The sequence below is a fragment of the Toxorhynchites rutilus genome, chromosome 3, assembly GCF_029784135.1.
Source record: "Toxorhynchites rutilus septentrionalis strain SRP chromosome 3, ASM2978413v1, whole genome shotgun sequence".
Taxonomy (NCBI): domain Eukaryota; kingdom Metazoa; phylum Arthropoda; class Insecta; order Diptera; family Culicidae; genus Toxorhynchites; species Toxorhynchites rutilus.
Window position 1 is genome coordinate 276,775,871 of NC_073746.1, and position 16,321 is coordinate 276,792,191.

General features: G+C 37.0%; 1 protein-coding gene across 6 annotated transcripts in view; it reads left to right on the forward strand.

The window, feature by feature from the left end:
• LOC129780142 (unconventional myosin-IXa-like) overlaps positions 1-16,321 on the forward strand; it is a 170,626-nt gene that overhangs the window by 123,105 nt on the left and 31,200 nt on the right. For 3 of the 6 annotated variants that reach the window (XM_055788123.1, XM_055788122.1, XM_055788124.1), the window contains 3 exons: positions 3,913-4,377; positions 5,354-5,543; positions 5,604-5,687. In XM_055788123.1, coding sequence (XP_055644098.1) covers positions 3,913-4,377; positions 5,354-5,543; positions 5,604-5,687 — 739 coding nt within the window. The remainder of the gene's footprint in view (positions 1-3,912; positions 4,378-5,353; positions 5,544-5,603; positions 5,688-16,321) is intronic. The other 3 variants (XM_055788126.1, XM_055788127.1, XM_055788125.1) reach the window with 2 other exon arrangements.

A 16,321-nucleotide genomic window follows, 5' to 3' on the forward strand; every position in this document is an offset into this window, starting at 1 on the left:
GATGTTTTTAGGCTCATTTAATGTAATAAATCGAAATGCCAAAACATGTGCCAAAAAATAATTTTGGGTGCAGCTCGGCTTGAGTTAGAGATTTATTTGTATCCCGTTTGGAAAGTGAATGGATAAATATTACTTACAAATGTTGACAGCAATTTCAATGCGATCATGAAATGAGCGATTTGCTTACTCATTCAGTTTTCACAGTCGCATTTCTATAGCCTCGTGGTCGTGGTCTATAGCGGTGAAGGTCATCTTACTTTAAATAATTCACCATATCCAAATGTCCACAACATATACAAAATACTTTATCATAGATATGGTTATTGTATCAATAGTCAGGATATGTAATGGAATAAATCTCTGGACCTCAAATCTAGAGGAATACCTTCTTTAGTTATCCAGAGATACCTTCGATCGTCGCGTGATGAGATTTAAGCTAGATTAAAGCTTGAGTCATTTAATATCTGGACGCTAAAAAACCAATCTATCTCCATGGTCATGACATAAAAATGTTGAGTACTTCAAATGAAGGTCCTTTATTGTACATTAGAAAAAACAATTGTCATCCCGAGTCACATTCCCACTATCCTTCACCTTCTGTTTGCCAACTGCCCAATATTTCTCGTTTGGGCGGAATTCAAGGCAGTTGGGTGGATTGCTGATCCTTTCGAACGAGTCCAACCCGTTGTCTCGATGTCACTGTAGTATCTCTCCACTGTGGTGGTAGCTAGCCGAATCAGACCAAAACTTTACAGGTCCATTGTGGGATTTAATGTACGGAAGAATACATTTTTAAAGGCTCTCCTGCTTGTACATTTTGCGATCCATAGGAAACGAATTTGAATTTACTCAGGACATCACCTCGACCAGTGGCTTTATAGACTTTTTGTCCGGGAAGTTGCTCATCGTTGCGTGCTGGCATTGAATTTCTTGGCAATATCATAATCCGACAGCCCTGGTTTTGCCCTATTCGTTTCCAATACTTTAAAATGCAGCTTCCGGTTCTTAGTTCCACTACGACGCTCGTCATGACCCTGCCGATCGATAGTATGCCGCTCATGGAAATGTTTGAGAATGCTGCAAATGATCGATTCAGTCAATTTCAACGACTTCGTGATTTTGTAACTTGACTACGTCGAATTTTCGAAGTGGGCGTCCAAAATTAATTTTCGACTTCTATCAAGTATAACTTCTGTGAAACAAAATTAACTGTGACGAACTTTTCAGCACTGAAAGAGGAAACATTTTAGATCAAACTGCTGTCAAAACATTCCAGTGTTCGATGTAAAAAGAGAAATTTTTTTAAAGTCCAAAAAACACTATCCAACATAGGATCATGTGGTTAGTTTTATTCAGGAGCATTACTTATCATTTAGCTTACAACAATACATTGACAGCTTTACGACAGTTAGCCATGGAAGAAGCCATGCATCTACTTGTTTGGTTGGCAGACTTCATTTCCGCTTGAGATTAAATTCAATTGACCAGTATTACTCAATTGGCTTTATTTCTGGAGTATTGACTGGTTTCATCTCCTTGGGAACCACTGGAACCGATTTTTTTTTCGAAAAACTCTGAATGAAAATCAGAAAATTCGGAAAATTGAATTCCCATATGCTCAAAAATTGCATCATGATAAGTTGTTAGTTCATTCGATGTTTGCGCTATCGAAATTGATCTTTGTTCGAAAGTGGGAACGGATTTTTAGAGGAAATAACGCACTTCCTATATTTTCTATCTATCTATCTATATAAATAAAAATGGATGGCGAAATGTTTTGCTAAGTGCAAAACCCACAGAAGGCATGCTCCGATTTGAGCCTTCTTTATTTTGTTGTATTTGTTTCTGCCCATAGTGGAGAGAAAAATAGGAAAAATTTTCTGGATTAAGATTATATCACTAAGTTTTAAAACGAAATTTTGACAGATTGGCCTAAACGTAATACGAAAGCCCGGAATGAACATGGCCAATAATCCAATTCTCGCGTAACTTTCGAAAACGACCTATCTGCATTGACCGATTCTCTTCACTAACTTTCTCTCTCGAGAACCACGGCCTAGCAGACAGATGTGGCACCAGTATTGCCACAGGTTCTCTTCTACACTCTTGATCTTCGAACACATCATGAAATGCTTTTATCGCCGAGTCATTAACGGAAGAGGATGTCGATGAAGAGAATCGATCAATGTAGATAGGCTCTTTTCAAAAGTCACGCGAGAATTCAAGTAACAGGGTTCAAGTTATGAATTGAATCCAAACATTTCACAAAACCAAATACCAACTCTGTTCATATACTACCTTGGATCGCAATAAAGTTGTAAAGCTTCAATAGTGCCATAAAATTATTTTTTTTATCATTCTGCACCTCCCAAATTTTGTACGCGCCCCCTACTTGACACCACTGCCTAACACAGAGCTTTCTAGTTACTGCGGATCATTATTTTAGTTTATTTTTCAATCATTTCGAGTATTATGATCTTAACGTGGTGTCATGTGCGTGATGCGTCGGATGTGCTCGTACGACTTTCTTCAAAACCAGAATTCCACTATTTAACTATATCATTCAGAAGTATGTTTATAATATGATTTAGAAGGGTCTTTAAATGTGAACCAGTTCTTCTTTAGCCTGCAATGGTGTTAGGACAATCAAACAGAAGTATCATCAATTAATCGCACACTTTTTATTTTTTTTCCTAAACAACCAAGTAACCAAGATGTCTTGTTCATTAGACACTTAAGTGTATACTGTATTCTGATTGATTTGGAAATTTATATGAAACTTAGTAAGATAAAGTACTACAAATACAAACCCAAACATAGACCTACTGACGCCACCTCTTGGTCAGACTGGGAACTTTTAACCCCACTCGTGTATGTCGACTACATGTACAGTAAACATTCACTAACTGGGCGAAAAGGGAAGACCACTTATCGACATTCGCGTTTTAACTGGTCCGGCATGTTAAACGTCAAATAAAATCGAGGGAAACTTCAATGAATTGTTTGATTCGCATTGTTCATATAATTGGATAAACAAAAGGATTCCAATGGAAGTTTCGCATTGAGTGCGACAACAGGTATGAAATATAATTTGAGAAAATTATTTTTCTGTAGTTTAATCAATGTTTTTGTCATGCGAAAATAATGTCAATTTTCATAACATTTCAAATTACATTCGAATGCCCCTCCCAGCAAATCTTCCATTTGAATATGGCGTCGATTGTTTACGTAATTCTGCTTTTTAACTGGTCCAAGGACCAGTTAACGTTCGTCAAGTTAAACAGCAGACCAGTTAAACCAGGACCCGTTTACGAACGATTACTGTATAACTTATAGCATGCATGAAAACAGGAAAACTGCGTACCTAATATTAAGTGCTCTTACAAAACCAAGTTGAAATTGCAGAATTATACTTTTTCTTATTAACAAAAAAAAATAGTACCCTTCACTCGAATTAAAAAATCGCAAATATTCTTTTTATCTCAGTATTATACATGTGTTTCCTGTGTGTATGTGATGTATTTAACCTGAAACACTTCTCAATTTGGTCTTGTTTGTGCTACCTTAGTGTAGCTGATCTGTATAACTCTCTCTCAAGCCTGTATACTGTGTGCGTGTTTTGCGTGAACTTACTCTTTGCCTATACCACATTCATTGTTCACTATCTTACTTTATGTGTTTCGTTTTGTTTTCTTTTCTCCAACCTATCACCTTATCACCAACACCACCGACACCACCCACAATCAACGAAATATTACATTCGCACCATCATCACCAAAAATCATACACGCACTCCAATCTGTCACACATGGCACTGAAATTGACATCTGCTGCTGCCTGCTTGCGCCACTTGGTTAAACAAAAAAAAACTCGCGTGCCACGTGTCCGCCTTAATCCAACCCTCAACGATAGTAAGCGAATTAGTAATGCCATGCACGATATCACTTCGAACAACAGCAGTGGAAATGCCGGTGGAATTAGTTATCGCCAATCTGTGGGTCCCGGAACGACCCAAGCTTTCAACAACCGGGACTACGCTTCAGGAACACCTCGCCGATCCTGGTCCAGCTATGCGTTCAACAACAAAAACTTTCCCGATGGTAAGATTAGCTACGAATGCCAACAGCAGCAACAGCCACATCAGCTGCACCAGCAGCAGCAACAACCACCAAGCCCCGATTCCTCTTCGACTTCTGGCCATCAAAGTAGTAACGCTAGTAGTAGTGGCAAGCAAACGACAGCGACGAACGCTGGTGGCAGTTTGGGTAATATTGGCGGTAAGCTGGACTCAGCCAGCTACAATTCCTCGCAAGCGGCGCGGAATCGCTTCGAGCGCTCGACCCAAGATGTAATGGCACGCGCTTCGCAGATTGTTATGTAAGATACTTTTTGTTTTCTTCTTTTTTTTTGTTATTCTCCGCATCTTGCCTAGGTTCAAAAGGTATTTCAACAAACTCACCATACCGACACTTCCATGAATCACTCATGAAAATTTGCGTTTGCGGTTTTTTTCTGTTCACACATTATTGGTGTTTCCTGCCTCCAGTGAGCTTCTCTGTGTGTATTCATAGAACTCCTTTCAATCATGGTTGCTTCCGATATTAAGCTTGCGTGCATGATGATTCTGTAATAAATGTATGATTGAACAATTCATTATAATATATAAGCGGAACTGTCCCCTGGCAAGTAACACTCTCGATCGTGTATGTTGGCACCAGTATTAACCTTTAAAGGACTTTGTTGTTGCTTGTTCAGTACCTCTTTGGCTTGTCGTAGCTTTTCTTGGTTTTCCAAGGATTATGAATTGCCCCTTTTCTATGAGAGAATTTTTTGCGTTATTTCTGGAAAGTTCCTCTTAACGCATCATTAAGATGGAAACAATTTCACCATGAACCGCTCTGATGAAGGTCGAAACTAATGTAATGAAAGTCTTTAACAGAATGTATGCGAGATAGTTTTCCGTATTTTTCCGATCTTATTGTTTAAAAAAGCGAATACCTCTACAATTACTAACAGAAAACTTGCGAGCAAGTTTTTCATACAACGGATGCAAAACAACTGCTATAATTTCCCGCCAGAGGGCCACCGGTTGATTCACATTTGATTGTGATCCGATATACCATTCCAGAAATGCATTAAATTGCTCATTCCAGCGAACGATCTTTTGGATAATAGATGAATATTCCTACTCAAAAAAGCTTATGAATACTAGTCAAGTCCTTCAAATGTTAATTACCTTAAGTTGTCAAGACAGTATAATAAATTTCGGAGTCTTCGAAAGTCTCCGATTGATCTTCTAGTTATGCGCCATATCATTTTTTTTTTATAATTAAAAAACAATTTCCCTTCCAAGGAAAAACAAATCGTTTCGTCCCCGGGAGCGACCAAAGAAGGGCCTCAAGAATCTGCAGTCGGTAAAAACCCTCTCCGCGGGACAGAATCTTACCAACAACCAGACGGCCATCAAAACTCGCAAGCAGCCTCTAACCGTGACGGCGCAGTTCCAGAATTCGCTGATCGCGCTCATGGAGACGCTCAATCAGGTATTTCTTTCGTTTCATTAATCCCCGAACAACAGACGTTTGATACTGATGACATTTCAGGCGAATCCTTTCTTCATCCGGTGCATCAAGTCCAATCCGAACAAAATACCGAACCAATTCGATGATGCCACCGTAACTAGACAGGTAAGTGACTGAGAACGTTTTTTATTATCCGAGGTTCCTATTGGAATTTTTATTCTATTATTCTCCCGAAGTGGGAAGTAAAATATAATTTTGCAGCTGGGCATGTTTCCTTTTCATCATTCTCCTGTTATGGCGCAAGCTGCAACGAAACCATCTGTACCTTGGGACAATTGTTCAAATTACTCTCTTATGTCTAGCAACGCTTGTATTCCTCCTAGAAGAAAAAAAACACTTGTCGTAAAAGTATCAACAATCTCCACAAACCTTTTACCTCGGAACCATAGCGCGAGAGAAAAAATATTTAACTATGAATAGATAACTCGGGATAGTTTGTGATCCCAAATTCCTGCCTGAACCGAAAATCTTCTCCCAAGTGTATGCAAATAACAAGTGATAAGAAAATGCATTATTTCGTCACGTCCAATTTTTCCTGTTTTAAATGCTCGCTCTCATTGCACGAAACGAAAGTAGGAGCGGAACGCTGATAGATGACGAAACAGACGTGAAAATGGTTTTTGGGCAGGTCCCAGGCCTGAAGTTCTATAAGGCCACTGCCAGAGGAGATGTCTCCAACAAATTTAAGTTTGTTTTCGCTGTTTTCGTTCTCTAACGCCCTAGCTGCCCGCTGAGCTCAATCATTTTCACAGGGTCAGCTCAATCACGGTCATGCTGGTTTAGAAAGTTAGAAGAAAACACGGTAGACAAACATAGATCGTTATAGCTGGTTTGGGATTGATTGAAAATTTGAAGGGATTTTTATTGCAACATTCACAACGTTGACCTTATGTGCTGTAATGTTACGTTCCGCTGGTATTTCTTGCGGAGAGGAAAGACCTTTACAAATTTTGAGAATAGCTCAAATAGCAGTGTATTTGTTTCAAAAGAACAAATACACTGCAATTTTTGCACATCCCGAATTGCTTACTAAAAGCATGAATGTGTGTAGGCGTCATTCCCTTTATCCATTCCTCGCTCTTCCACAAGCTTGGAACGGAGCCCTACACAAGTGAAGCGGTCTCAAAAGTGCATAAAAGCAGGTCGTTCTCTATTCGCAAATAGACTCGAGCCCCAAAAAGCCTGACACTACTACACTGAGAACGGAAACGATGCAGCGAAATTTGGTCTTTCCCAGCTGTCTCTCAAATATTTCACTGTTTTCTTTACAGTTTAAATTCCTCAGTGCAACGATACGGACGGTATGTGAGTGGGATTTCCGCCTCCGTTTCGTATCTGTTTTGTGTTAAAAATCGGGAATTTCTGGATTATTACGTTTTGTTTTCATTCCATGTTAATAGTGTACATACACACCTGTTTAGTGGATTCTATGAGGTGATAAACGGGTTCCACGGCAATAAGTATTACGCGCAATGAGTATTTTGGCGACTCCCGTTTGTGTTAGAGTGGCATTCGTGGTGATATTATTCGCGGTTAATTGCTTGCTGGTCGGGCTGTTGATGATTACCGGTTTGATACTGCGTCTGAAGATGACAACGACAGTGAAAGTGGTACGTTTTAACGAGGGATTGTGCGAAGGTTTGCTCGAAATGAGTCATACTCTTTTCTCAGTCTAATGAATACCCAGTGAAACCGTTTTTGTTTGTACATTATGAGGCAACCCGGCGTGTAGAATGCGCTTCATGTGTAGCCTTCTGCTATCAGATCCTTGTAATCATCCTCTCTACTGCCCCCGAGTGAGAGTGACTTTGCTCGGATCCCGAGGTTACATTTGGTTGATTTCAATGTTATAGTTCGTCCAGTTCTATCCATTCTGATTCTAAAGGATTGGTCCGTACAGTGACAAAAATTAGACGGTTTTTGTCCGATTACTGGATTAATAAATTCAAACGATAGAGTCGATTTGATTCCGCTTTGGTTTGCCCGGTGCATTCGGCAACTGTCTTTAGAAGTCTTTATTAAGCTTCTTTCAATGGTTCTTCTCAAAACGACGTCAGAATCTAGAATTTGTTGTGCGGAATTCGTACAATGGATGAATATCAATTCACAATGTTTTTGATTGGTTATTTTCGGAATCAATGTTTGGTGGAATTACAATGACCATAGGAGATTGCGTTTCCAACCCCTTCCCGTATTATTTAATACGTCACACATCAAGTGATTTCACTAGCCTACTGAGCGTTCTAGCGCCCTATGTTATTCAAGTACTCACGAGTGAGACTCGATGTTGTACAGGAAAGGGTTAAGTAAGTAATGGGCATCTTTATTGGGCAAACAGCACAATATACCAAATCAAATAAACGAAAACTTTGCAAACTTCCTCTTTTTGTAGAATTTTGCTTTTCAAAATTCTACGCATTTTTCTCCAATAAATTTGAATTTAAACTGTGTCCTTTATCCATTTTTCATTACCAACATTTCTGACAGTGGCACAGAGTTTTGCAATGTCTAACGGCTTGAGAAGGTGAAAACAATAAAGTTATTCTAGAATTGTTTAGTGAACAGTTTGACAGGTTAGTAAATTGCAAGCATTCGATTGCTAAAATGCATTAGTATTGATTTAGGATATTTTGATTCCTCAGAATTTTCGGCATGTTTTTGGATACTCTGTCGGCGATACTCCGAAACCAATGAGTCTTTTTTTCTTATAGAAATCATCCATTAACTGCGAATTAATCAATAATCTCTCCTAATTTTGATTTATCATCGAATTGCTATCAAGAGTTGATAAATTCAGAAAAAATGTACGAAAAATAACCGGGCATTGTTTGCATTGTACTCACTTAATTTAATCCGGCATTATAATCATTTGTTACCTATGATATTACAGGAGAACTTCGATATAACGTACATTTCACTGACAGCGTTGTACGTTGTATCGAATTGTACGTTATACCGAAGCATATACTCAGGAACATAGCTTATATTACTTTTTTTGTGTTGCTGTTCGGGTGAGGTAAGTAAATAATGACGAAAAAGTTCAACTAGAAGATGAAACCAATCTTTCTCATGATGTTTCCCTTCATACTGTGGATTAAAACTTGAATCATTTAGAATTATAAAACTAGTCGTATCTCGGGATTAGTCAAAAACACAAAAAATGTTTTCATATCAAAATATAGATAAGTTATTGTTCTTTCAGAAAAAGAAAATTGTAAAAATTATTGCTTTGCAGTTTTGATGAATTTTTGTACTTTTCTTCGGATCATCAAAGTTTGGATCATTTGTTGGTCAACCTCAGCGGCCATTTTACTCCACGATCTAATAATTTCTGCAGCATCCTGAGTGACTTTGGCAACAATCCCGCAATTCTGCTTCACAATTTCCCAAGATTTTCCGATAGGGCGGAATTGGAGGCAATTGGGAGGATTCAGGTCTTTTTCAATGTAATCGATCCCATTGTCACGGGGTACCACTGAAGCACCCCTCAACTGTAGTGGCAGCTTAGCAAATCTGGCCAAAACATCACCGGACGTTTCTGCGGGCACTCTCTCCTATTCATTTTCGAGTCCAGTGTCTTGTTTGTGACGAAAACTTTGGCCACACTGATCTATCAGGACAACTATGGCACTTTCACGTTCACGAAAACGTTTCAGTACATCATACACTAACGATTTAGCCACCTTCAGCGATTTCGTGATTTGAGACCTGACCAAGCCGGATTTTTAATGTAGGTTTCCAAAATTAAACTTTCCTCTCGGAATCCATTCTGCTCAATCTTTTCGAAACGAAATGGATCAACGTGAAATTCTCACCGTCAAAAATACAGATTTTCCAAACAATTTTCTGTCAAAATATTTGAGATACGCCTACTACGACCGCTGATATAAAATGAACTGAGATTCTGGATTCTATCTGAAGGGTAAATAGATAAAAATACCGCTTGCATTCTTCAGGGGCTGTCCACATACCACGTGGACAACTTTAGGGGGGGTAGAGGTTACGAAAATGTCCACGCTTGTCCACGGTGAGGGGGGAGGGGGTTTTGATATTGTCCACGTGGAAACGTTAAGTATTTTTTAAAGTAAAACATTCAAGTTAGAAGTCAAAATTGAATGAGATCTGTTTTGTATTTACACGATTTTTTGAACTTCACGCCCGCCCTGAGTACTCAGTATTCATCAATAAAAATACTGAACTGCCTGAGAGTGCTGCTCGGTCAAACATCCATATTTTTTCATATGACTGAACCTCTCTCCTGAAATGTATATTCTGAAGGTAACGCACATGAACTAGGATCCAATTTATTCCAATCGGTAATAGAGGGCCATTAAATCCGCCAGGCTAAAGACACCCAATAACACAAAAATGTTGGATTTTTTGTAGTATTAAAAATCACGACTTAAGTGCGGGTTGAATTCAGCTTTTGCTCTTGATGACAAAACTGTTTGGTTTGTTTTCGAGAACTCCCAAGGATTTCTAAACATTGAAACGAAAAACAAATTCTTCCATGAGTGTACGGGCCGTATCTCTGGAGATCTTTTTCTTGCAATGATGTTGTTCTTCATTGATGTCTGGTATTTTTTGTAATACGCTTTTTTTGAGTTGTCAGGAAAGTTCATGCTGCTACTGCTGATTAATTAAAAGAAAAGATTAATATTTCATGCACATGAATTAGTAGATTTACTACAGATGTCGAATCACCGAAATCAAAGAAACGAAACATCACGAAAAACATGCAAATATGCAACAATGCATGGACTACATATTAACCCATATTACGGAACCCGATCGGATTTTAGAAATCGCAATCCGAACGAAATAAACTTTTGCATTCTGCATTTCAAGGTTGCAATATTTGTACAATCCGATAGGATTTGACTCGATCAGATTAAGGGGGATTGAGACACGAATTTCGGACGTTTGTTCGAGCTCCGAAAAAGTAAAACAAAGAATATTTTTACCATCCATTATATCACTATTTGTTATATCAATAAAACAAAAATTGAACGGAAAAATATATATTCATAATTAGAAGCTGATCGAGTGAGGGGATTCAAAAAAAAGTTGTGCCACGGCGTACAAGGTTCCAGCACTTCTGGTTCTCTGAAACAAACAAATCGAACAGATTCTGAATCAGTAAAGATGCCACTATCGTATGAACCTCGGACAAGTCAAAAACGTGTTTTTTGATAAAATGGCGGAAATTTGAAGAAAAAAATACTGTTCAAAACTTTTTTTTAAGTTTCTTGATTTTTTTTAAATAGTAAAGTCACGAAATTATGATTTTTTATAGGTTTATGCGATAGAAAAATATATACATATTGTATTCATATAAACATAGATCGGATAAGTAGAACTTGAGATATCGTGTAAGCCAGTTTGAAAAACATATTTCGAGAAAAACGCGTTTGAAGTTAATTGTTATGGCCGTACTAGATAAGATATCGCATCACTAAAATGGCTATAACTTGGTAAATAATGAGATTTTCGAACAGTATATTCTATGGTATATTCTTAAATGTCTGAATTAGAGAAATATAATGAAATATAATATAATGAAATGAAATAATAATCAAAAAATGAAATATAATCAAATTTCTAGACTAGAATACCCTCTTAAAGAACGCAACATTGTGCTTATTTCAAATCCGATCGGATTCAGGAATAAGGGTTTATTTTACCGAAAAACATTTGAAGGGACTTATCTCAATCTGCGATTCGTTTCATAAACGCGACGAAAATACATATTTGTAGCGAATTGTAAAGGGCAAATCATTTACAATCATTTTCGCTTGAAGAAAGTTATGACTGGGTCTGTTAGGACTGGAAGAAAATTTGTATCATGAGCTTCTACCAAGCAACTAGTTTCGATGAATTCCAACAAGTACTGCTAGCAGCTGAAAGTATGAAAATCAACGATCCAGAATGCTTCTAGGGCACTTCTAAAACTTCACCCGCCTTACATGCCAGATATTGCATCTTCAGATTATTAACTGTTAAGATTCTTGTAAGAACTTCAATCTACTGTATAGCATAAGTTCCAAGAGGATGGAATTCTCAAGTTCCATGAATGATGCTGAAATATTCAGGAAAAAACGGTGCATCTATGATCGAAAAGATGTATGCCTACAAAAATATGCTTTTGGTTTTCTCTTTAGAATCGGCATGAATTTTTCAGGACAATATTTAGCATGATTTAACAATTAAAGGTTGTAGGTCAACGGAATCATCGATCACGATGATACTGCAGATGTTTTGTTTTTACTAGGTTCATTATAGTCATCAGGCACTACCGAACCTGTAAAAGCGAAAGTCATTGATGTTTAGACGAGAAAATTCTGTTTTCAAACAAAGTGGTTGATTTCATTGTCTGATTTTTTGAAAACTCAAACAGCTTTAATAAAAATACTCGAGAATAAGCTCACAAAGGGTATTTTAAAATGGATATGGAGATAACGTGAATGGAATTCGGAAGAAAATAATGAGCTCCCGGACAATGTTGAAAAACATCGAAGATTTCAAGACAAATCGTTACCATTGGTAAGGCTATAATTTTTATCAATAAACATATGGAATAGAAAAAAGAAACAAACTTGAAATGAAATTTAAGCGAAAAAATAGAATTTCTTGATTTTTTCCTCAAAACCGGAGGAATGTCCACGTGGACAACAGGGGGAGGGGTATAAGAAATGTCCACGCTTGTCCACGGAGGGGGAGGGGGGTGTCTAAAATCATGTTTTTTCTATCCACGTGGTATGTGGACAGCCCCTCAGCACAAGTGTTCAAGCCATATTGCAGAGCATGTAATGCAAAAATGCAAATTTCATATGGAAGTCTTTAGCTATAGTATCAAAATACGGATAATTTATTGTTCTTTCAAAAATGTACACTCAAAAAATTATTCCTGTGTAAGTTATATCGAGGTTACGTTATATAGTAGTTCCCCTGTATAATCATCTTATTTAGAATGCACAATACATAGTTAGATTGTTTTTATTGGGTCTTCAATGCTCTAATAAAAATTCGGGAACCTATATCCAGGCCACCAAGGGACCTTTGTTGAACCTGTGAGATTGGCATGAAACTCTCAGTACCTATTCCGAAAATATTGTTTACACATTGAAAATGTGTACGTTATATCGTGTGAAGTTCCCTTGTATTTGCAACCGTTCGCTTTACGTTCACGTAGAGAACGATCACGCATGAAATGCTCTGAGTCTTGTCAATCAAAAAAAGAGTGGCGACGAACAAGCTCAGCCATAAGTCATAGAGGTAAATCCCTGAACGCACTGTCATAAATTTCTTTTGTTTGGTTTATCCTCATCCTGGGTTACAGATTAATTTGCATGGCTCTAACCTCTGAGTGTTTTTTGCGCATTTCCAGATGAGGATTATTTGGTGAAGATGAAAATGGTTTAGAATATGACTCTCATGACCGAGTGTTTGGCGTCACACATGTCGGAATGGGAGTTATTCCCATTTAGTTCGGGATTTGATTTTCGTCATCAAACAATTCCTCCAATTTGCACTAGTACACACTTATTCTCTAATATGCCACTTATGATACAATTAAGGTGTGATATGTGGCATAGAAGCCTCAATTAAGTACTAATTGAATAATTACGCAAATTATACTAAGTTGAGACGGCCAAGTTATTCTAGGGATCATTGGTGCCAGCTAAGAAGAAGATGGGTAACAGAGTAAACAATACAGTACTAGAAGAGGGGAAAAAGTGATATAAAGAAATCAAATTATTCTCCCAACTTGGATCTAACTTTTTAATTCCATCACTGAAGAACTTCTGGGTGTGATTACCCTTGAGGTCTCTCCTGAGTAGAGGAAACAAATCGAATGAAGATGATCCGGGAAATAACGAGAGTGTGGAAATGATTCTAACTTCAGTTCGACAACAGCATGCTGTTCAACTCGCAGTGACAAAGCCCTGATGCCACAAGCGTATGAAGAATTTACATCAAGCCTATGATCTCGTTTAAACTAGCTCGTTAGTTCAACATAATTTCAAAATGTGTTACAATTTACCAATTTTTGTTTTCATTATAAGCAGAGCCTACGCACCTTAAGTCGTAATTGAATTTTTGTCATAGTACAAAAATCTAGGGAGAAACACATAATGCTTCTAATACTGAGTCTTGGTTTCGGTTGAGGCAACATATTTTTCCAGACTCAAAGCTACAAAGATAACCCCTTCAAGAGCAGCATGTAATAAGGTGTATCAGCTTTTGTAAACTGAACTAAATCAAACAGTCGTTAACCAACACTGACTACTTTTCCCCCAAACAGTAATTTCCATGCGAAAAAAATTAAACAAAATACAACCATTCCATGCCAAACCGAACCTGTATTAAAAAATATTTTTTTTCTCATTTTTTCCCGAAAATAACTTTTAAATTACTGAGCCGATTTAGATGATTGATATATCAAATTAAAGGTGTTCAATTTTGGGAAAATACTACGGTTGCAGAAAATTTGAATTTTATTTTCGTTATTATTGATAGTATTTGTTTTTTATAGTTTTCATGGTTCCGGGACCAAGGGCGCTATATATTTTTTATATTTTTTCTTGAAAGCTGAGGATTTTTTACATAACATATCTCAAAATCAGAGGTGTTTTTCGTTCTTGAGTTATGATATTTCAAAGTGAGCCGATAGTCCGAAAAATCATTTTTCCCTTTTTTCAAAAAAAATATTACTTTTAAACTACTGAATCGATTCATACGATCGATATATCAATCAATTAGCTAGTCTTTCTTGAAAAAATATCACACTTTCGGAAAAACTGGATTCTAGTTTGTAGATCTAGTCTAATCGCATAGAAATATTGAAGGAAGACTGAAAACATTATTATTTTTGAAAATGAAACTCGAGAACAAAAAACACCTCTCTGATTTCGAGATATGTTGTGTAAAAAAATCCTCAGTTTTCAACAAAAAATATAAAAAAATATAGCGACCTTGGTCTTGAGACCATGTACACTATACAAAAAAACAAATACAATCAATAATTACGAAAACCAAGTCCATTTTTTTTTCGCAAGCGTTATACTTTTTAAAAATACTCGCTAATTGGCTTTAATTAGACATCGAGAGAGATAATCCTTGCACATGGCCCCTGTTGCATCAATGGCTGCAAAAATGTTTTTACTATAGGAAGCATTAAAATTAAAATATTCTCTATTCAATGAGTATTATCTCAAAAATGTATTTTGGGTCCTTTCAAATAACTTTTTTAAATTTTCTTTAAATTAATCAATTTCCCCCATACAAGTTGTATAGGTTTTGGCCTATAATTTCTCTCAGACCCTTTTTCGATTAAAAAAATTGTGGCTGGAAGATATGTAAAATATTTCTCTATCGAATAAGTTTGATAACTCTATTCGAACAACTTTTTTTGATTTTTAAAATTTTATATATTTTCCTATATTGACCCATGCTCACGTTTCAGTCTATAACTTTTCTCTGTCAAGATCAAGAAAAAAAATTATGTGGAAAGATGGATGATTCAATTCTCTATCTAATGAACATGATTGTGAAAAATGTTACTTCATGAACAATCGATTTATTTCAACTAAAATAATTCATTATTCATGAAATCCAGCAAAACGTTGAACAGAAACTTGCACGTAACAAAAACATTTATCCGCCAACTTCACACAAGTCCGTAAAGAAGGAACGCAGATGGGACGCGAAACACAAGAAAACTCGTGAGCAGTCCGTAAAGTGTTATATTTTTCCAGGTTTGACCAGCTTTTTATGGTACAATTATCGTATCATTTCTGTTCTTCTTTCTCTCTTCGTGAAAATCCAGATGTTCACTCCTGGAAATGTAATTTACGAAAAAAAAGACCTCATTAATTTAACACTTTGACGGCCATGGTGTTTTGGGCAAAAAGTTCGTAAAAACCTGAACCCATGGTTGATTCTTATACTAGATGGTGCCAGGAACCCATCTAGCATAAAATTTCATCCTTATCTGCCATATAAGGGTGCAAACTACCTGTGTGTAGATCTGCACACGCGGCCCCAACTCAAGGTAAACGAGTAAAATATTGATAAAAATCATTATAAAACAATTTATTTTTCTCGAAATTACATTTCTATAACATTATTTCAAAAAAAATCCATTTTACATCTATTAAAACAATCCAGACATAAAAACTTTTCGGAGCAGTTCGGGCTTGTAAATGGTAAAATAATACAAGCAGTGATGCCAAACTATGAGATCGAAGTGTCCTACTATGTATTGAGCTCAGTAGAAAACGAAAAACACATTAGTTTCAACGTAAAACTTATGCTGTAGCCCAAACGTTTGAAACATTGGAATATTTCGCGTGTGCAGTGCTGCACTCATGGCCCCAGCGGAAAAATTTTTGAGTGCTGTACGGCACTCATGACCGTCTAAGGGTTAATGCCACTAAAACATCGAAAAAGCGATGTTTCACTGAAAAGTTCATCCAATAAAAAGCCACCTGCTTATTTACTAAAGGTAGGGTAGACTTTAAAAAATAGTAGTACACCCATCTAAGTTGCCGAAGCTCGGGGAGAGCTACCAATAGAAATCGACCATTATCTATACTCTTGCTATATTGTATCTTATTGATCAATTAGGGCCGTTTCTGTTTAACTCGTCCACGCCCTGTAATTCATGCTCCTCACTCACTGACGATTACGCTTAATGCTCTTCACTCTATCGGACGAGAGCTATTCCAGGCAATGTT